This window comes from Lissotriton vulgaris, chromosome 6, assembly GCF_964263255.1.
Source record: "Lissotriton vulgaris chromosome 6, aLisVul1.2, whole genome shotgun sequence".
Taxonomy (NCBI): Eukaryota; Metazoa; Chordata; class Amphibia; order Caudata; family Salamandridae; genus Lissotriton; species Lissotriton vulgaris.
Window position 1 is genome coordinate 1,428,246,519 of NC_141694.1, and position 22,368 is coordinate 1,428,268,886.

A 22,368-nucleotide genomic window follows, 5' to 3' on the forward strand; every position below is an offset into this window, starting at 1 on the left:
TCTGATGTTTGATGCCAATGCACCGTAGTGATGTTATTTCTGGCTTTTTCCGCAGCGCAAGGTGGTCCGGAATATTGTCGATTGTCATAGCGGCTGGCCCGATTGGGTTGTAGGCAGACGCTGTGTACTGTGCATACGATAATAAAGGTTTTTTAAAAAAAATAAAAAATTCAGAGGCTGACCATATTTTTTATATCATTCAATCTATGTCAAAAGCTGAGGTATCCAGAGCTCTGATCTCATGATGCTATGACTGGCGCACCAGCTTGCAGGTCTCTCCTTCCCTTCCATCCTACACTTTATAAACTGATGACCTTATGTACTAAGAATGCATTCTGAAAAGTGGGTGCCATTTGTTCACCTCCTTTTACTGAATGCATTGGTATTTTGTGAAACGACCTATGCAGTAACAGGCTGGTTCTCAAAGTACTGAATTTTAGGGAGTTGCAATTTGACCTACCTCATATAATATATTACTGAGTCAGGTCACACATTATAACGCACTACAATTCACTGCCCTCACAGTGAAGGTGGTCTGTGTGGGTCAACAGATCACCATGTCAGTCATTGTTTTTAAACCGAGCAATCATTTATTTTAACTTTTCGGTGTCATTAACAAATCATTTGTTCAGTTTGTAAACCATTGATGCAAATCGTAAATTGGAAGGGATGCCTTAAACACTCTTGCCCACATGCATCAAGCATTTTTGGAATCGCAAACGGTGCGATTCCTTAAAATCGGCCGTTTGCGATTCCAAAAATGCTTTTTGGGATGCATCATTGCTTTTGGGCCAAAATCGCTAATTTTGCGATTTCGGAAAATGCGATTGCATTTAAGGAATCGCAATTTTGCGATTCCTTAAATGCAATGCATCATTTGTTGAAACAATTGCGATCTTGAAGATTGCATGTGCAAATTACCGCGAGGGGGAACCTCTCGGTAATTTGCGAAAAATGTTTAAAATGCTCAAATTAGCATTTTAAACACTTTCATGCTACAGACACACATGTCCTTAGGACATGTGTGTGTGTAACATCCATTTAAAAAAACATTTCAGGGGTGCAGGGGGGGGTCCTTTGGACCCCCCCCTGCACCCATGAAATTTTCTAAGTGCCATTCGCAATTTCCATTGATTCCTATGGGCCTTTTGGCCCATAGGAATCAATGGAAATTGCGAATTCGCAATTTTGAAGTAACAAAATATTTGCGAGTCGGTAAAAATTGCGATTTTTACCGAATCGCAAAAAATTTGCGAAAATATTCATGCATCCCATTTTGCGAATTCCAAATTGCGATTCGCTATTTTTCGCAATTTGGAATTCGCAAAAGGCCGGGATGATGCATGTGGCCGTCTACTTCTAATTAGCAATTCGGTATACACTCTGAAATCTACTTTGCGAATCCCAAATTGTGTTCTGTTTATGTCAAAAACCTATTTGTATATAAGGCCCAAAGTTTTGTAAGTAATAATTCCAATCACATATTTCAATAGTGAAGAACAGTGTCCTCTCTTATTGACCCCTTATAATTGGAACGCCAGTGTTTGTGCCATAGTGCAATATACGGAAATGGAATTCAATAGATTCAGTCTCAAATGTATGCTTTTTGTATATTTGAGAATGTCTTCCCTGTTTAGTGTTAGTTTAGAGCATGGAGAGGTGTGAATCTTGCTGTCAAAGGAAATGGCATTTCAAGAATCTATGGGGGGTAGGAAGACTGACATTTGAAAAATATAAATATATACCATTTTACGATAGAAATGTAAAGCAGTTAGAGATCTGAGTGTACTTTCAAATACTCAACAAAAGAAACAAATGCCAAGGCAAATATGTCTCCTGGAATATATGCAGCAAATACTATTCAGCCTGTTATTTTATAAATAACCAACCCTAGAAAGCTATTTCTGGATGCTCAGCAGCAGTCTGTTTCAGATCAGTGCGTGATCTTATCATCTGATGCTTTCATATTCCGGGCTATGCTTTTATTTTAAGCTTCTTGGAAGATTATTTTGGGAAAAGTTAACAATATGTAGCATTACATTTAGATATGATTGACAAGCATTACTCACAATGATATCCATTGACCCATGGCCAGGTACATGCAATAAATATTTGGGGCCTGATTCACAAAGAAAAACGTGTACTTATGTGTACGTTTACTTGTATTTTATAACTATGCACTCCTTATATTCCCAATGCTTATGTGGGAATAGTTATAGAAGTCTGCACACAACAGGATAGGTGTGGTGGGTGTCCATTGGTGCAGGCCAGGCCCTGAGCACAACCCTTTGTTTTAAGTCTGAGGGATATCAAAGACTTCAACTACCTGCATCTGCATCTGGACTCTACAAGATGTGGCCTTATGTGCCAGAGGCTTGGGCACCCGCAGGGCGTTGGGCAGACCAGGTTATAGAGTCCATATGCAGATGCAGGAGGTTGAAGTCTTTGATAACCCTCTGACTTAAAAAAGAGGCAAGTCCGCAAGCCATTGGATTTCCCCTGGGTTCAAGTGATGCAGGCTCAGTCCTTCTCACACAGGTAGGAGAGTAGAGGGCATCTACCGCTTTGCCTTCAACATTTTGTTCAGTCTCATGTCTATTGGTTATGTATATATTTTTTCTAGTATGCTTTTAAATGACTTTTGTTATATTAAAAAACAACTATAAGAAAAGAAAAGAAAAACAGAAGGGAAAAACACAAAAAGAATATATAAAAAATATGTAAATCTTAAAAGAATTGATAAATATATATAATATATACCAACAAAATCAAATGAGAATATTTCATTGTTTGAGATTATCTATATATAGTTGGACTTTCCATTCTCAATTTCGTATGTAAGCTATATCAACCATGATCTCCATATAAACACATTTTGATTTTGTCACTTGGCTATAGACCTTCCTTAACTTAGTTTGTTCCCTATGTATAGCAGGTGCACTGGTAATATATAGGGGTCCCCTTTTTTCTAAATATTTAAAGGGTCCCGCTGCCATTACTACATATTGGCATACCATTGAGGTTCGCGGTTCACTCAGCCCTTCTTTCCAGTGCATTTGAATGGCCGCAGTGAGCGCCGAATGGAGCAAGAAATCCCACGGGACAGCTTACCGTTCCTGTAATGGCTCAAAGGGTAGCAAGGTACCATCGTCGTATAGGCCCCCTAACGTAGTCAGGCCCTACTCCGCCCAGTCAGTCAGCACTGCCCAATTAACCCCATGCGGCAGAGCAGTGCACGTGGCCAGGGGGATCTCAGGAGCATAAGGACACGTGATCTGCTCCCTCCTCTGGATTCTGTTCCAGCAGAACCGAAATTATGCAATTCTTGAGTAAGTGACTTAAGCCGCAGTTGTAACTGTAAAATTATTTGGGGGAGTATCTGGCCGATGCTACTGCTTGGGTGCGCCATTGCAGCTGGGCCGCCAGGTAGTATGTTTCAAAATCTGGGACCGCCAGTCCACCCTCCGATTTTGGCCTCATCAGTATTTTCGACGCTACCCTCTGCCTGCCCACGGCCCAGAGAAACCCTGTAATCAGTGACTTAAGTTGCTTAAAAATTGATGCTGGAATCCAAACTGGCAAGGTCCGGAAATATGACAGCAACCTGGGAAGGGCCTCCATCTTAAGAAGGGCCACTCGGCCAGCCACTGAAAGAGGAAGAGCTCCCCAAAACTCGAGATTACTCCTAAGGCCTTTGATGGCTCTAACCACGTTACTCTCCAAAAAATCACTTTGGGTATGATATATTCAGGTCCCCAGGTACGTCATACATTGACGTTCCCATTGTACCCCATGTGTAGCTGCTGGGCCAACAGCCCAGGGGGCAGTAGGGAACAGGCAGGATTTCGCTCAATTAACTTTGAGTCCAGTGATGGTGCTAAGGTTGTGAAGTAAACTCTTTGTTCCAATGATGGCATTCTCTGCATTTGCCAGAAAAATTAGCAGGTCATCGGCATACAGCACAATATAGTGTGACTGACTGTGCACACATAGCTCAGGATATCGTAGACCCGTTCTGGCCTGAGCCAGAAGCGGCTCCATGGCCAGGGCAAATATTAGAGGCAAGAGCGGGAAGCCCTGCCTCATCACGCAGCTTAGGATGCATGCATCTGAAATCAATCCACCTGTTTTAACCCTAGCCATAGACTGATTGTACAAGAGCGCCGTCCAAGACACAAATGCATCCACCAAGCCAATGCTTTGTATGACCGTAAATAATACGGCCATTCCCTACTGTCAAATGCCTTCTGTATATCCACTGCCAGTATAGTAGTGGCTTCATTATGGGTAAGTGTCAGCATCTAAGATACGAAGCAGGTGCCTCACGTTTATGGCCTTATTCCTGTTCGGAATGAATACCGCTTGGTCCCTATGTATTTAGTGTACCATGTGCGGGAGCAATCAAGTTGCCAGGATCTAAATTGAACCTTGTAATCAGTGGTGAGAATAGACAGCGGACAATAGGCCTTCCTATCTGAGGGCGGTTTCCCTGGCTTCAGTAGTGGAATAATGATCGCTTTGCGAGTGGTGGCGTGAAGCTGCCCCACTCACTTTGCTTATAAATAAAGTGTCACTAACTGAGGTGCCAGAATATCTGTGTATGTAAGGTAACATTCAATTGGCAAGCCGTCCACCCCAGGGTTTTTTTTCTGCGCCAAATGCTTAATTGCCCCTCGTACCTCCCCAATGGTAATATCTTCACCCAACAGCTCTGTTTGCTCCCTGTCTGTAGTAGGAAGATCTGCTGTGGCTATAAACTCCTCAAGGACCTCATCATTCATTGTTACCCTACTCCAATAAAGGTCCGTATAGTAGGAAATGAACTGATCATTAATCCCTTGCTCCTCCAACCCAGTGGACTGAGCAGTGTGCAGTATGCTCCTAGGTGCACCAGCAGAGAATCAGCAAACTTTCAACCTAACATTATTTTTTAGGAAGACTGTCTAGGGTATTGAAGTAATATTGAAGCCTTTGTAGAAAGTGATGACAACTGTGGAGTACTTCAACCCTGACGAAGTCTGGGGGTACTTCCCCAGACGAAACACGTATTGGCTGGGCAACTTTTCAGGATTAAAGAAGAACAAACAACACTCGCATTGTTCATCTTGATTTTCAATATATTTCTGTAACATTGAATTTTCTCTTGAGAAATCTTATGACACAGAGCAATTGCTCCACAGATGATGTTGACATGTACACAGGCCTGCAGTAAGTTTGTGTGACCTTCGGTCTATGATTCAGGGGGTTCAGGGTTAACCCCCTCCTGTTGGTACCAACCCACACGCACTTTAGCCAGATAACACACACTTGTAGCAGACGCCAATTCCTACCACATAAATTTAAACACTGTCCTTTGTTCTGTATTTGAAAATGGGTGTCTCAACACAAATGTTGACACAATCACCAATGTATCAGGACACACTCTAGCTTCCATACAGTGGAAAGTTACCTACACAAGCTTTAGCCTTGGAATCTTTACCCCCAAAATTCTACAGGCTACTTAATATCCCAGCCTACGTAAAGGCCAAGCATAGCAAAGTCACTAAAATCATTCACTAAAACTCTCTGGGGGTTATTTACAAGCCCCTTGCGCCACTGGTTTGTCACTTTTTCCCAAGTTAAAAGTGACGCAAAAGGGGCGCAAGAGGCTTGTAAATAATCCCCTCTGTATTGTTCCAGTTGTTCTCACCACGATCTACAACAAATTTAACCCGAGGACATCCCTGCAGCCATTCTTGACTCAGCCACCAAAAGGACTTGCAATGACTTCCAATCCCTTTGTCCCGCCTTTGCTCCCACCATCTTCCCTGAGATGAACATAGTAAACACATGCAAGTGGAGGGTGTAGTATGTGCATTAAACTCAACCAATTTTGATATACTCATGGTCACATTTTAGTCCACTGGTTTTTTTCTCACTGTGCCTTTATAACCAATGACCCGTTACTGATCAGTCTATGTGGAAATGAGCCATGATCGTGTCCTAATAGGTATAGTATATTCCAAACTGATTCCCCTGGTACCATCCCAAAGACGGCTTGCTCTACTCAGTTCTCCAGCCCAAATAAATCACAGAAATTCTCCAAATTTTAAAAGATCGTTTACTGTATTATGTTTTTCAACTATTTTGAAATCTCTCGTTCCTGAGCGTTTCCACTTGAGGGCCTTTTATTGGGTGGTGAGTTCATTGACAGGGTTTCATATTGAACGCATTACGTAGCCTTCGACATCCCCTTTGATCGAGGCGTCTCGCTCCAGGACCAAGGCTTCGACTGTTCCATTCATTCTTCTATTGGGTGAATCAGAATTCCTTGCATTATACATTTTCCAAAAGATGTTCAATACTCAAAAAAAGAAAAAGCAGAGTAATCACTGAAACAAGCACAGGGCACACATGCGCATACTGCAGTAGCATCTGTGTATAGTGACAGAATGCTGTGTCGCAGGTCGTAATTTTATACTGCCTGGAAACGGTGCTAGGCTTGTATTGGTATATGACATGTAAGTGAGTTTACACACATACAAACACACATAAACACACACGTTTGTTCATTCATTCATTCTTTCATTCAATCAATCAGTCATATATAGGTGAATGCTTGCCCTACATTGGAACGCAGCCCTTGTCTTGGTAGCACTGAACAGGTCCCAGCTCATTCAAATTACTGATGGTTCGTGTACACCACATTAGGGCAGGTGAGTCTTGAGTGGCTCAGTGTCACTAGTCGCAGCTGACAACCCGCAAGCCGTGATTGAAGTTCATATTTGAAGAAAGATCTTTACAATTCATGCTCAGTTATTGGTATACGGCTGAGGAAAATGACAGACAATGCAAAATTACCAGGACGTTATTTGAATGTAGATTTGTAGTTTTCTTGAAAAATGATATATTTCACAGCTTTCATTATATCCATGACATCTGTAACAGCATTTCGACTCTCATATTAGTGTACATTATTTGTAATTATAACTGCCTTCAGGTTTCGAATTTGCATAATGTTTAATGCAGCCTGGATGTAATTTGGTTGCTTAAAATATGATACATTAACATTTTCTACTTGATTTCTCACTCATCAGTAAAGAGCAAGAGTGCCACAATTAGCTGCTTGCTGACTTTGAACTCTTGGACTAATATGGAAATGAAGTCAAGCTAACAGCAATAAAAATGTGAGTGGATTATCAATGAGAAGGAATAAAGAATGTTTTTGCATGCTCGACAAGGAAATGAGAAATTGAGAGCTTGCAAATTACTTCTAAATGTCTGCAGGTTAAAACTCAATATTGATGGATATGATTTCTTAAAAACATCTGTCATTATTTCAAATATACGATTATCATGTTTAGGTGTGCCTCAGAAGACAGGTATTTCACTGCCATTAAAAAAAAAGAAAAAAACAACCAATTGGAAGTGTTAGAAATGTCCATGCTTGGCCTGGAATTCCCCCATATTGTTGAACCCATAAACTGAACACGTTTTTGTTGGCCATAGGACTCTTCACACGTTACCCCAGCTACAGCAAAATGCGTGTGCTCTCCCTGGTAAAATTGACATATACCTAATGGGCATAGTTAATTCACTTGTAAGTATAGAGTATATAGTACTACGTGTACCCAGGGCCTGCACATTAAATGCTACCAGGGGGCTGCAATAATAATTGTGCCACCAACTAAAGTAGAATCGTAAAGCATGATTTTGATTTGATTTTGATTTGATTTATGTCTTACAGAGCGCAGCGTATGCCCAAGGGCGTCTTGGCGCTAAAACAGCAAGGAGCCTAAAATTATAGCTGATTTTCTTTTATATGAACTTATTAGTTGTTGAACAGCCAGGTTTTCATCCAACTTCTGAACACCATCAGGGAGTTGCTATTTTAAATCTCTAATGGAAGGGAGTTCCATACTTTAGCCGTGCCAACAATAAAACTCCTCCCCCAGCGTAACTGTTTGTACCTCGGGACTACCAATAAGTGTGCCTGTGCTGATCTTAAGTTTCTGGAAGGAGAATATTTCTTGAGATGTGTTCTCAAATAAAGAGGCCCTTTCCCCTGTAATGCCTTAAATGCAAGACATTGAGCCTTAAATGTAATTTTCGTCCCCACCGGCAGCCAGTGAAGAGCCCTCAAGCGATTAGTTACTGATTCATGTTTGGGGATATTTAAGATTAGTCTTGCCGCTGCATCCTGCATCCATTGGAGTCTAAGTAAGAGCTGTGCTTGAAGTCCTATGTACAAAGCGTTTCCATAGTCCAATCGCAATATAGCCAATGCAGTGACTGCCGTTTTTAGAGTATCCACAGGGATAAACGGTCGGATCTTCCTAATAATTCTTAAAATGCCCCAGAGGGTGGAGGCAACTTTGTTAATTTGACCATCTAATGTCAGTCTTTGGTCAAATATTACCCCCAGATTTCTAACTTTGAGACTGGTATTTGGCAGTCACCCAAATCAGCCGGCCACCACTTTGGGGACCAAAAGGAGGTGTTGGAGCCTCTGTCTTATCGCCGTTCACTTTGAGGCAATTTTTCTGCATCCATGTGTTGATCTGTTCCATGCAGATGTTAAAACAACCAGACGTCTCTTCAATGTTTCTTGATACTGAGATCACCACCTGTGTATCATCAGCATATGATATGACAGAGAAACCACATTGTCTAATGAGTGCTGCCAGCGGGCCACATAAATATTAAAAAGAGAGGGGCTCAGGGATGAGCCCTGAGGCACCCCACATGGCAGCTCAAATGTTTTAGAAACCTTACCATCCATTTCTACCAGAAATGTTCTGTTTGTTAAAAATGATGTTAGTAATTTGGTGGCACTGTCTTGGAACCCCAATTCTTCAAGTCTATCGATCAAGATTTCATGGTGACCGTGTCAAAAGCATGTCTCCAGGTTAGCCCCTGTAGTCTGGTTATGCAGTTTATACTCCTATTTCAAACTAGCTAAACACATCTTGCCAGGTCTAAAACTATCTATAGTTCACCCCTAAGGTAGGCCTTAAATGATCATTAGGCAGGGTGCCTAGTATGTAAAACGTACTACATGTGTATTTAATGCTTTAAATGTCCTGGCAGTGGAAATGCCTTGAAGCTGTATTTCACTGTGGAAAGGCTGGCTTTCTTATAGGAAAACACTGGTTTGCACTATAACAACTTATAGTAATTAATTTCAGTTTGGGAGCAGCTAGAAAAATGGTTCATGGACTCATTTTAATAGTAAATTAAAATCCAGCTTAATGGAGAGGAGTTGGCCTGACGGCTAACGCCATCAACCTCAAATCTGGGGAACCTAGTTCGAGTCTCGGCAAGGACACCAATATCCTGTAGTTCTGGGCAAATCACTTAATCTCCCCATGCCTAACAAAACAAAAAATGAATGTGTCCTCATGTAAATGCAACTGGTCCTTGTGTAAAGCTCTCTGATACCCAATACCTTTGGGTCAAGTTCGCGATATATAAAACTCCCCTGACTGGTAATGGCTCCACAGTGCAGAGATGTGGAATGCTCCCAGCAGCAAATGCTTCCCTATCAATTGCTATTCACCTCTTTTACCTGGGAAGTGGCATCTTGCTAATAAAGGCACCACTGTGGTGAGACGTGGATTGCTACCAGACAGTGGACACAAGTCTTGGGTGTGGAGAGATGTTTTGCTTCCTTGAACAGTATTGACTGTAGGCGGTGCCCAGCCCCTTCTGATCTTTTGAGGATGTCTTCCATGTCATTAGCAGGTGTAGCTAACACCTAGGCCTGCCTACCTTTTGTTTTGCTAGTCAGCTTTGATCAAAACCAAGTGGATGAAGGGGTTGCCCGAGAGCTGGTTTGGAGAGACCACAAGAGAGGAGTTGCCTAATAGGCACAGGGAACTCTGACCAGGGAAAAAAGGCTCTACCATGTTGGATTTAAGTAGAGAGAGGCACTATGGTATGGTTTACAATAGAACACACTAAATGTGCAGCAAGATTTAGTTGGGTGATGCCTAGGAACCTTTACCCCAATGGTTAGGGAATAGCCAGGACTTTCCCACATCTGGGACATCTGGCACTGAGCATAAGTGTGGTATCTTCTGTACTAGGCCCTCACTGGGCATGCATGTGGCATCCCCACTACCATTCTCAGAACACTCCTGGACCTGTGAATAAACTAAAGAAAGACTACCCTGCTGTCTGAAGAACCTGAAGGAAGACTGGACCTCCTTGCCTTGAATCCAGGACCCTCAAAGTGACTCCACTGGTCAGTTGGCTGACTTCCTGTTGGTGCTACAGGGACACAGCAAGCTTCTAGAGGCCCATTCCCCGCAACTTCCAAGCTGACCCATACCAACAAGGTGTGCCTTGAACCCTGCTGCTTGTCTCTGTTGGACTGAGTGCTAAACCCCATTTGGTTCCCCTCAGGCCCAGGACTCTTGGCTGGTGTTAAAGTGTACTGCTCTTGTTCCTCAAACTGCAAGAAGTGGGACATAGAAATGTTTTGCCAATTTTCTGACTGGAAAACTGCCACAGCCTTCGACGTCAAATCACCAGTCGGTCCCAGGTTGCTGGTTTGCCCTGCATAAAGAGATCTGCCTCCGGAAGAGTTTCTATGTTAGCACATAGAAGACTTTGCCAAGATTGATGCAGAGCCAAATCCCATTGACCTCAAGGCATTCCCAGGCAAAAACTTCTGGCTTCACACTCTCGGAGCTTTCCTGCCTTTGTCGACGACCGCCTCTGAACTCCAGCACTTCAACAACATGCTTTTGCTGGGGCCCACTTCGGATCAATCAATCAATCATTTGTAAAGCGCACTACATACTAGCGAGGGTCTCAAGGTGCTGAGGGGGTGCTATTGATCGAACAGCCAGGTCTTGAGTATCCTCCTGAAAGTCAGCAGGTCTTGGGTCTGTCGTAGGCTCAGTGGGAGGGTGTTCCATGTCTTGGCGGTGAGGTAGGATAAGGATCTCACCCCGGTGGCTGTTCTTTGGATGCTCAAGACGGTTGGGGATGTAGAAGTATAGCCTTCTATTGAGGTAGGCTGGGCCGGTCTTGTAGACTGCCTTGTGTGCATTGGTGAGGAGCTTAAAGGATATCCTCTTGTTGACGGGGAGCCAGTGCAGGTTTCTTAGGTAGGGGGTGATGTAGCCGTGGCATGGTGTGTCAAGGATCAGTCGTGCCAAGGCGTTATGGATCCGTTGTAATTGTTTGATGAGCTTGGTCGGGACTGCCGCATAGAGGACGTTTCCGTAGTCGAGTCTGCTGCTGACAAGGGCCTGGGTGAGTGTCTTTCTTGTATCTGTCGGGATCCATCTGTAGATCTTGCGGAGCATACAGAGGGTGTTGAAGCAGGAGGAGGAGGTGGAGTTGACTTGCTTGGTCATGGAGAGCGTTGAGTTGAGGATGATTCCCAGGTTGTGTGCATTGTCGTGGGTGTCGGGCTGCCCTCAGTGCCGTCGGCCACCAGAAGTCGTCCCAGGATGAGGGGCTGGAGCCGAGGATGAGGACCTCCGTCTTGTCCGAGTTCAGTTTGAGACGGCTAGTCTTCATCCAGTCAGTGATGGCCTTTATTCCTTCGTGGAGGTTGGCTTTGGCAGTAATGGGGTCCTTGGTAAGGGAGAGGATCACCTGAGTGTCGTCGGCCTAGAAGATTATGTTGAGGTTGTGCTGTCGGGCTACGTGTGCGAGCGGGGCCATGTAAATGTTGAACAGTGTTGGGTTGAAGGAGGATTCCCTGGGGTACGCCGCAGATGATCTCGGAGGCTTTGGAACAGAATCGGGGGGAGGCGGACGCTCTGGGTTCTGCCAGAGAGGAAGGAGGTGGTCCATTTCAGAGCCTTGTCTCGGATACCTGTGGCATGGATGCGTGCGCATAGTGTGCGGTTGCAGACGGTGTCGAAGGCAGCAGAGAGGTCTAGGAGGATGAGTCCTGCGGTCTCGCTGTTGTCCAGAAGGGTCCTGATGTCATTGGTGGCGGCGATGAGGGCAGTCTCAGTGCTGTGGTTGCTGTGGAACACTGACTGGGAAGGGTCCAGGATTCTGTTTTCTTCGAGGTATCGGGTTAGCTGTCTATTGACGGTTTTCTCAATGACCTTGGCCTTGAAGGGGAGCAGAGAGATGGGCCGGAAGTTCTTGAGGTCTCTTGAGTCTGCCTTAGGTTTTTTGAGTAGGGCGTGGATCTTGGCGTGTTTCCGGATCATGGTCTAGATGGTGTCATCGATGCTCACACTGGCCCAGGCTAGCAGGGGTTCGTGGTCGATGGTGTGTGGAGGGTCTGTTTTATTGCTGTCTGTTGGGGCTGTCTGGGTGTTGAAGCTGTCGTGAATGTCTGCTATCTTGCGGTGGAAGAAGGTGGCAAGGGAGTCGCACAGGTATTGCGACGGCTGGATGTCATTGGTGTTTAGCTGGGTTTGGAGAGTTCCTTCACAATGTTGAAGAGCTCATTGCTATTGTGTGCATTGTTGTTGAGGTGGTCTTTGGAGCAGGTCCTCTTGGCCGCCTTGATGAGGTGGTGGTGGTTGCGGATGGCGTCCTTGTGTGCTGCGTGGCTGTTCGGAGTTTGTTCACTGTGCCATTTCTTCTCGAGTTTCCGACAGACTTTCTTGGCGGCTAGGAGTTCTGGGGTGAACCAGCTGGCCCTCTTGCTGGGGTTTCTTCAGCAGGGCGAGGGTGTTGGCGCAGTCCTCGATCCAGCGTTTGAGGCTGTGGGCAGCGTGATCGGTGTTGGTGGGTTCTGTGGGTGGGCTGAAAGCTAGGTTTGATTGTAGTTGGTCTTCTGTTATTTTGCTTCAGAAGTGGCGGGGATCTGTTGGGTGCGGTGGTGTGTGGTGGGCTTCTGGAAGGCAAAGTGGATGCAGCAGTGGTCAGTCCAGAGGAGTTCGGTGGTGTGGCTGGCAGAGACGTGCAGACTTGAGGAAAAGACGGGGTTGAGCGTGAGGCCGGCGGAGTGGGTGGGCTTTGTGACGAGTTGCTTCAGTTCAAGGTTGGCGAGATTATCGATCAGGGTTGTGGAGTTGTTGTTGTTGGTGTTCTCAAGATGAAAGTTCAGGTCTCCCAGGAGGATGTAGTCGGTGGAGGACAGAGCGTGCGTGCTGGTCAAGTTGGTGATGGAGCCGCTGAACTGGGGGCGGGGTCCGGGGGGCTTTAGACGAGGGTGCCTCTGAGGGTGGAGTTAGGGTCTGTGTAGTTCTGGAAATGCATGTGTTTGGTGGTGCTGAGGGCGTCATCAGTGCTAGTCGAGACCCTGATGCTGTTCTTTTGGACGATGGCGATGGGATCCAGCTTCCTTTGTCCTGCTGACCACTCATTGACAACCCGTTTTTCTCCATTAAAGTTTCTAAGTCTGTAGGCAAACTTTCCACCAGGATGAACATGGTCCCCTGTATCTGACACTCATTCTATCAATTTCAACCTTGAACTTTGACTTTGACCCCGTCTAGTGCAGTCAGGTAAAAAACAGTTGGCGTTTTGTGATTTTGAAACTTTGTTTAATTCAAACTTTAAAAATGTAAAATTGCAGTTCCACTTATTGGATTTTGGCATTTTATTTTTTGAAATTTGTTTGGGATTTGTACTGTCTTGTGTGTTCACTTTATTACTGTTTGAACGCTGAATAAATACTTTACATATTGCCTCTAATTAAGCCTGACTGCTTTGTGCCAACTACCAGAGGGTTGAGCAGAAGTTTATTTACTGACTTTGATGGCAAGAGTTGTGATTATCATTTGAAGTGCATAATGACTAGTGGTAGGCGAAAGATTATGCTCTGCCAGTGCAGGTCACAGTGTTTTGCCTACTACACTTTCTGCTTGGAAAGCAGAGTGCCTGCAAAACTCTCCCAATTGCTGAGTGGCAGAGTTTTTTCTTGCACCCAGCTTGTTCAGTTGATGAGTGTGACAAAGAATTTGCGTCCTTTAGCATGTTTTTTGGTGCTAAATGGTTTTAATGTGGGTGATCATGTCAGGTTGTGACTGTTTGTTTTGGGAAATCTGCCACTCGAGTAGAAAATCTACTTGAGAGCCAGAAATGAGCAGGGGTCTCTAGCTTACCCCATGGTGCTGTTTGCACTGATTTTACAGAGCTGAACAAGCTCCCTGTACTAAAAAACAATGGGAGCGGGGCTACCTGCCAAATCCCACAAGCTTGTTGAACTCCATGGAATGTGGCTGAGATTTTATGAAACTCTGGATCATTCTGGGTAGTAAATCTCTGAGAGTTCTACTCACCCCTAGTTCTCATCACCTTCAGCTAATACTCCAATTACTAAAGGAAGGCTACATAAATCATACATTTGGATATGATGTGTGGTCTTAGACAGCAGTTCTAATGTAAATAATGCACCCACAGAACCCAGAATAGATGTTTTATGAATTTAATTTTTAATGGCACATTTTTACTTGTGGGAGTGGACCAAAATACAAGTCATTATTTTTTTATAGGAAATGTTGATGTCTCCTTTTTACATTTTGAGTCCTTTCATGGTGCTGGCGGTACACTCTTCTACACAAGTTAAGTACCATTTTGGTGAATATTATATGGTAAGAAATCTGTGGCTTCCTGCTGATTCCAGAAATTTCCCTCACACAAATGAAGCAAAACGTATTTTTACTCATATTTTGAGGTTTTCTGAGCATTTTGGGTAAGAAAATATTTTTGGATCCCACTGATTTACATCACTCTGGACTTCCATGGTATTTAATTTTTTATAATGGAGCAGGTTTGATAGGTTTCTCTGGGTTCGGAATATGCTAAGACCGAATATCCACAACCAGCCCATTTTCACAACAATGGTTGGTTTTGAGTGGAAAAAATGATCTTCCAATGTTCCATTTTAGGCCCTTTCCTGTTAAGGTTGTTATGCTAACCAACACAACCCAGGTACCATTTTTATCACAAAACCTGAAAACATGCTGGGTTGTAGGAAATATGTAGCTCAATGCAGAGTCCAGAACTTTTGCTCATTGAAATGTGATGAAAATGTGTATTTTTATAATAAATATGAGCTTCGAATGGCACTGTGTGTAGGAATATGTCATGGGATCCATGCAAGGTATTCAACTGTGGATTTCTCCAGGTGTCTAGTCTTCATGAATGTATGGGTGTGGTAGGATTTGTGCTAGGTGCCAAATTCAGCAGTCCCTATCATTTCAAAAGAGGGTTCTTTTTGGGTGGAAAATGTTGATCTGTCCATGTAGTATTTTGGGACTCTTGCTGTTACGGGTGTAAGGCCCACTCACACAAGTTGAGTACCATTCTTATCGGGAGATGAAGGGGAACACTTGGTGGTAGTTATTATGTGAATCCGGACAGATTGCCGTACTTTTCTTCACAGAAATATGAAGAACAAATGTATTCTTAGATGCAGTTTGAGGTTTGCATACTCTTCCAGGTAAAAAAACAATGTTAGAACTGCACACGTCACACCATGATGGACAGCTCTTGCAGAAATGTCTGGGTATGGTAGGGTTTCCCTGGTGGCAAATGAGCTAGGGCCAAAACCTAAAGCTACCCACATTGTAAAAAGCATATCTTCTGATGGTTGAAATATGATGTCTACAGATAATGTTTTGGGGTGTTTTGTGTAACAAACGCTGGCCCCAACACTCAGGTAGGGAGGAATATGTATTAGTAGATAATTTGGTTTTACAAAATAGATTTCCCTGTATGTGTGCCTTCCAAATGTGAGACAGTGTGCAAGTAAGAAGACATTTTGCAAAATGCTCTCTGAGTCTCATGTTAGTATCAGTGCCCACAAATTCAGAGCTGTCTAAAAAAAGACTGTTCAGTATCTGGTGAATATTTCAGAAACATATACCTTTTCTTCACACCCATTTTTCACTCTTTATATTTTACCCATACTCAGTACACAATGAAAAACCATTGTAAAGGAGCAGCTCAGCATTTGACTCTGGGTATATTGAGTGATTGGAGATCCTACAAACTCTATATATTGCTCGACCATAAATGTCTAGCAGATGTATTGGTACACTGCTTTTGTAAATCCTCCATCATGACAAGAGGATACACATAAAAATGTCAGAAATGGCTGGTTTTTCATAATCATTTTCAATATATTTGGCCCGATTCACAGAACTAACTTAAGACAAAATCCTAAACGTACTACCATTTTGGTATTCTCAGAAGGCACTTACTCATTTTGGTATTCACAGAAGGCACTTACTCATTTTGGTATTCACAAAAGGCATTTAGGGGCATATTATCAAGAAACGGAGTTAAAATTATCGCCACTTTAGCAGCAGGAAACTGCTGCTAAAGTGGCGATAATGGGCTTGAGAATATGCCCTTGTGAATTCTTATAGAAACCCATGTTCTGGTGTGACCATGGGATTATATTGGAATTCTCTACGGCATATTATCAAGCCCATTACCGCTGCTTTAGCAGCAGTTTTCTGCTGCTAAAGTGGCGATAATCTTAACTCCGTTCTTGATAATATGCCCCTTACTCCTTTCGGTATTCACAGAAGTTAGGAGTCCTAACTTTAGGACTCCTAAATGCCTTCTGTGAATACCGAAAGTCTGAAAGTTTAGATTTTTCTCAGTTTAGGAGGAGTAAAGGTACAACTCCTAACTTTACTACTCCTAAACTGAGAAAAATTCTATCTTTAAGACTTTCGGTATTTACAGAAGGCATTTAGTAGTCCTAAAGCTAGGAGTCCAAACTTTACTGCTCCTAAACTGAGAAAAATCCTAACTTTGAGACTTTCGGTATTCACAGAATGCATTTAGGAGTCTTAAAGTTAGGACTCCTAACTTCTGTGACTATCGAAATGAGTAAGTGCCTTCTGAAAATACCAAAATGAGTAAGTGCCTTCTGTGAAAACAAAATGGTAGTACGTTTAGGATTTTGTCGTAAGTTAGTTCTGGGAATCGGGCTCATTATTTTTATTTTAACAGTTAGTTTCTTTGGAAAAACCATGAGGGATCTACACAAATTTCACCCTTGCTGAATTCAGAATATTGTCTACTTTTCAGAATGTATAGCTTTCAGGCACCACCCATAGATTTCGCATCTGTCCCTAACATGAACCTGAACTATGTTGAAACCACAACAATTACAAAAATAGACAACTTCTTTTGGAAAATTCCAAACCTGTGGTAATGTTTGTTCCTGAAACTGTGAAGATGGTGATTTTAGCATATGAAACCTTTGCTGATGCCATTTCTAGTGGGAAACAGGCACTTTCTTCCACAGTAATGTTTTGCCATTTCCCTCCTAAAAATCCAACATCTAACTATATTTCGCTATTTATTCTGTCCTCTCCAGGGAATCCACAAACCTTGGGCACTAGTTAGCAATAGTTGTAAGATTATAGAACTGTTGGTGAATGAGTGGATGTGTATGTAGATGTTGGAATTACCTAATAAGTTGTTGTAATTGGTATTGGTTTCACCTTTTTTAAGAAAATGTTAGTTTCTATTTTTGAATGTGTGTGTCAAAGGTTATTTTATGCTGATAGGAGGTCTGTCACTTTGTCACAAGGATGTTGTCATCAGTGATGTCATTTGAGATGTCATGAGTGATGTCATGAGTGATGTCACTGACCATGTCATGAGTGATGTAATATGTGACCTCATCAGCAGTGCATTGCACGTGCAAGTTATAGTGAGTCCAACTAACTATAACGTGGGAATTTCAATGGTTTTAGGCGAGTAAAATTTCCACCTAACTATAAGTGGTGTGAAACCTATGGTTTTTTCAGTGAATATATATATATATATATATATATATATATATATATATATATATATATATATATATATATATATATATATATATATATATATATATATTGCATATAAGTAAGGTTAAGCGGGGCCAGAATAACTATTCTAACTTCAAACCCAAAAATCCATACAAAATTGAGAAGAGTATATATATTTGGGAGGTACAATTTGCATTTTCTAGTTTAAGTCACAACAATATTGATGAACGTGTGTATAACTGGGAGTGAAACATTCGCTATTTTGGTATTAGTGCATCAACGTTAGAAAAAATGAATATATTTGAGGGTGGGATCAGGTTTAAAATTGAAAATCTTAAAGGTGGATGGATCACTGAAGGTTTGAGACAGATGCCTGGCTATGGCTCAACTAGAGGTCTATTAGGACCCTCAATCCACAAATGAGCTTATCCCAGAATAAGTAACAGCTTTGTACATCTATGCCAAGATTCAGTGAGGGAAGGTGAAGAGATTGGAGAGGAAGAGACAAACCAGTAGAATGAAAGAGAAGCAGGACAATGGAAGATCAACAGGTGTCAGTGCAAAGGAGGATACAGACAGCCTTGAGGGGGACATGTTAGGGTGAAAGGTAAGGTACTAAAGTTGTCACCAGGAGCAATGTAAAATTGAAAAAGAAAGAAAGAGCAGGGGGACCAAATACATGCCATGGAAGAAGGTTGATTCTGGTGCCAGCAGATAAGAGAAGTTGGTAGTGCAAAGGCAGACTAAGCAGTGTGACTTATGGTTCTTTATGACTCCTTGCTCTAATCACCTATTAGAGGTACTATCCCATCACAGCAAGCCCAAATTCACCAATTGTTCAGTTAGGTACTGTGTCCCTGTGAAACGCTAATCCCCCTTCCCACCCAAGCCCTGTCATATTATGACAATATATTTGCGGGCTTGACTTGTGTGTTGACTATTAGTGTAAAGCTGTACCCATGACTCATCTCTGCCCATAAATCTCTGGCACCCCATGTCTACTAAAAGCCAGTGCATTGATAAAATGCAAACATGTGTGGACATCTCACAAATCAACAAACTAAATTGTATAATTTGGAACCCCAAAAATTATTTTTGATTTTACTTTTACAAATATACATTTTTATTCAATATATAATAATATTAATTATAGAAAAAAACAAATATAACTTAACTTCTACATAAAATATCAGTTAATCAATTCAAAATAAAATGATAATTCCTAACAACTTATAATAAAACTACAAAGTACTTCACCAAATGAAAAAACAACCCATTTATTTGTATAAATATTAATAAAACATTTTTGAAACACCCACATTATTTTTAACAAGATAAACAATCTATTAATATTAAGCATTAACATACATACCATTAGCATACATATACAACACTAGCCATCTAAATAGCCCCCAGTTATTAAACACCCCAGAACTCAAATAAATAAAATGATTTAATAGATTTACACATGAAAACAACTTAGAAACAATACTGACACATTTCATTATACATTTTAGAAATTATGAATAATTAAAATATATTCCAACAAAACATTAATCACCAAATTCCTTTGTGAGGCCTGAAAAATTAAGGACAAAAATTGTGTAGGATAAATGCAAAATAATCAAAACATGCACATAATTACCAATTAAATAATCTCACAAGCATGACAAACCACATGCTTTTAATCATCAATATTATGCTTAGAAACAGGAACAATTAACAAACTTACTAATAAAATTTACCATAGTCGACAGACGCGCGAGCACACGAAACAAGATGGCCACCTCCCGGTGAGCTCTGTGTCGGAACAGCACATTTTCGATGATAATTTCTTCATTATCTGTCAGCATTTTCTTTAAAAAAAGGAAAAACAGCACTCTGAAGTACTACCTGCTGCTGTGAAGGTTTTTCCTGGTGTTCTGGACATCAGAGGTGGTGTTTTCTTCCTCCTGCTTCATCCTCCAGCTCTACTTTAGGATACTGCCCAGATTTCCTGGCAGGGGGGAGGAGTAAGTACTCAGGAAAGGGCCTGGCTTTGGCCTAACCACTCCCACAGTCTGTTTTAGCTGCTGCACCAGCCTTTTCTTTGAAGCATTTTTTCTGCAATTACCTCATTTTCCTGCACTTTACATCTATCTACATCCTTAATTTTTATTATATGAAAATGGTGAATAAAAATGCACAAACTCGTCATAATAAGAGGAAATAACATATTTCTCTTCCTCCAATAAAATCTAAAGTGGTGGAATCTAGTGAACCTTCCTTGCATTAATTCTTAATGAACTTCAAGCCCTTCGTGCCAACACTAATACCATAGCTTCAGAGATTAAAAGCCTGCACAAAGATATGGCTAGTATGTCAATGAAAAGTTCAGATAATTCAATTAAAATACAAAGACAACAAAGTTAAAATGTATGCTATTACACCACTTGTGGCAAAAAGTTCTCCTATGTCTGCTCTCCTTCTGGATATGGAAAATCATAATAGGCAATACAATTTGCATATTTTTTATTTACCAGAAGATGTTGAACATTCCAATTGCAGACTATACTTAGAGAATTTGATACCTGGTCTTTTAAACATCAAATTTCTTGGAAAAATGTGAAATCAAGAGTAGAGGATTCCATCTCATCGCAATCCTCATCACACTAAGCCATGACAAATGATATTAAAGGTTTTATGTCATCATCATTTGGTATTGATAAGGAAAGCAGCACGGCAAATTCCTTCCTTAATTGTCAATGGTAATAAAAATTGTATTCACCGAGACTTCGCTAAAGATACTGTTAAGATTTGTAAGGTATTCCCTGACATTCATCCTCAATTGAGAAGTCTTGAATTTAAATATGGTCTTTTTGATCCTTCAACAATGCAAATTTGGAAAGATAGTTTTTCAAAGTCCTTCCAACACCTGGAAGATTTACAATTATTCCTGGATCAACATTCACAGCATTCTGCTTTAATATGTATTTCTGACATTCTACTATTTTCTCCACACTGGGCTCCAATGGTTTGGTCATGCTTGTGAAGCGTGTGTGCTTTTCAAATCTGTTATTAATGTTTAGTTGTTGTCGTCTTTTTTTATGTTTGTTTGTCTTTTCTTTTTTGGCTTGGCTTTCCTTATTCAATGTTCTAGAGGTACTATTTTTCATGTTCTTCTTCAACTTTTTCTCCTCTTCCTAATTCTTTTCTCCTCTCTATTTTACTATGGCTAATGTTAAATCTAAAATCTGTATTTGTAAAGCGCAAACTACTCATCCTTACGGGTTTTAAGGCGCTTGGGGCCTCCTAAAGCTTTTTTCACTTTTAAATCTTTTCTTAAAACTACAAAATTGGGAGATATTTGGCGATTACAGTTTCCTTCGGAAAAAATGTTTACCTTTTTCTCTAACCCACATAACTCACACTCGAGACTTGATTATTTATTAATTTCAAGACAACTAATTAATTCTGTAGTTACTCCTACTTTTGGTAATATTTATGTTTCAGATTATGCCTTTATATCCTTTTTTCTACAATTTAATTTTAATTTTAAAACATAATCCGTATATAGTACTACGTGTACCCAGGGCCTGCACATTAAATGCTACCAGGGGGCTGCAATAATAATTGTGCCACCAACTAAAGTAGAATCGTAAAGCATGATTTTGATTTGATTTTGATTTGATTTATGTCTTACAGAGCGCAGCGTATGCCCAAGGGCGTCTTGGCGCTAAAACAGCAAGGAGCCTAAAATTATAGCTGATTTTCTTTTATATGAACTTATTAGTTGTTGAACAGCCAGGTTTTCATCCAACTTCTGAACACCATCAGGGAGTTGCTATTTTAAATCTCTAATGGAAGGGAGTTCCATACTTTAGCCGTGCCAACAATAAAACTCCTCCCCCAGCGTAACTGTTTGTACCTCGGGACTACCAATAAGTGTGCCTGTGCTGATCTTAAGTTTCTGGAAGGAGAATATTTCTTGAGATGTGTTCTCAAATAAAGAGGCCCTTTCCCCTGTAATGCCTTAAATGCAAGACATTGAGCCTTAAATGTAATTTTCGTCCCCACCGGCAGCCAGTGAAGAGCCCTCAAGCGATTAGTTACTGATTCATGTTTGGGGATATTTAAGATTAGTCTTGCCGCTGCATCCTGCATCCATTGGAGTCTAAGTAAGAGCTGTGCTTGAAGTCCTATGTACAAAGCGTTTCCATAGTCCAATCGCAATATAGCCAATGCAGTGACTGCCGTTTTTAGAGTATCCACAGGGATAAACGGTCGGATCTTCCTAATAATTCTTAAAATGCCCCAGAGGGTGGAGGCAACTTTGTTAATTTGACCATCTAATGTCAGTCTTTGGTCAAATATTACCCCCAGATTTCTAACTTTGAGACTGGTATTTGGCAGTCACCCAAATCAGCCGGCCACCACTTTGGGGACCAAAAGGAGGTGTTGGAGCCTCTGTCTTATCGCCGTTCACTTTGAGGCAATTTTTCTGCATCCATGTGTTGATCTGTTCCATGCAGATGTTAAAACAACCAGACGTCTCTTCAATGTTTCTTGATACTGAGATCACCACCTGTGTATCATCAGCATATGATATGACAGAGAAACCACATTGTCTAATGAGTGCTGCCAGCGGGCCACATAAATATTAAAAAGAGAGGGGCTCAGGGATGAGCCCTGAGGCACCCCA

At 41.6% G+C, this 22,368-nt stretch overlaps 1 protein-coding gene across 1 annotated transcript in view; it reads right to left on the bottom strand.

Annotated features, from left to right (window-relative positions):
- Window positions 1-8,408: 8,408 nt before the first annotated feature.
- Window positions 8,409-22,368, bottom strand: part of LOC147708957 (uncharacterized) — a 113,597-nt gene continuing 99,637 nt past the window's right edge. Inside the window, exons 5-6 of the mRNA XM_086925804.1 lie at window positions 10,313-10,435; window positions 8,409-8,606 (exon numbers count right to left, since the gene is read on the bottom strand). Coding sequence (XP_086781930.1) covers window positions 8,409-8,606; window positions 10,313-10,435 — 321 coding nt within the window. The remainder of the gene's footprint in view (window positions 8,607-10,312; window positions 10,436-22,368) is intronic.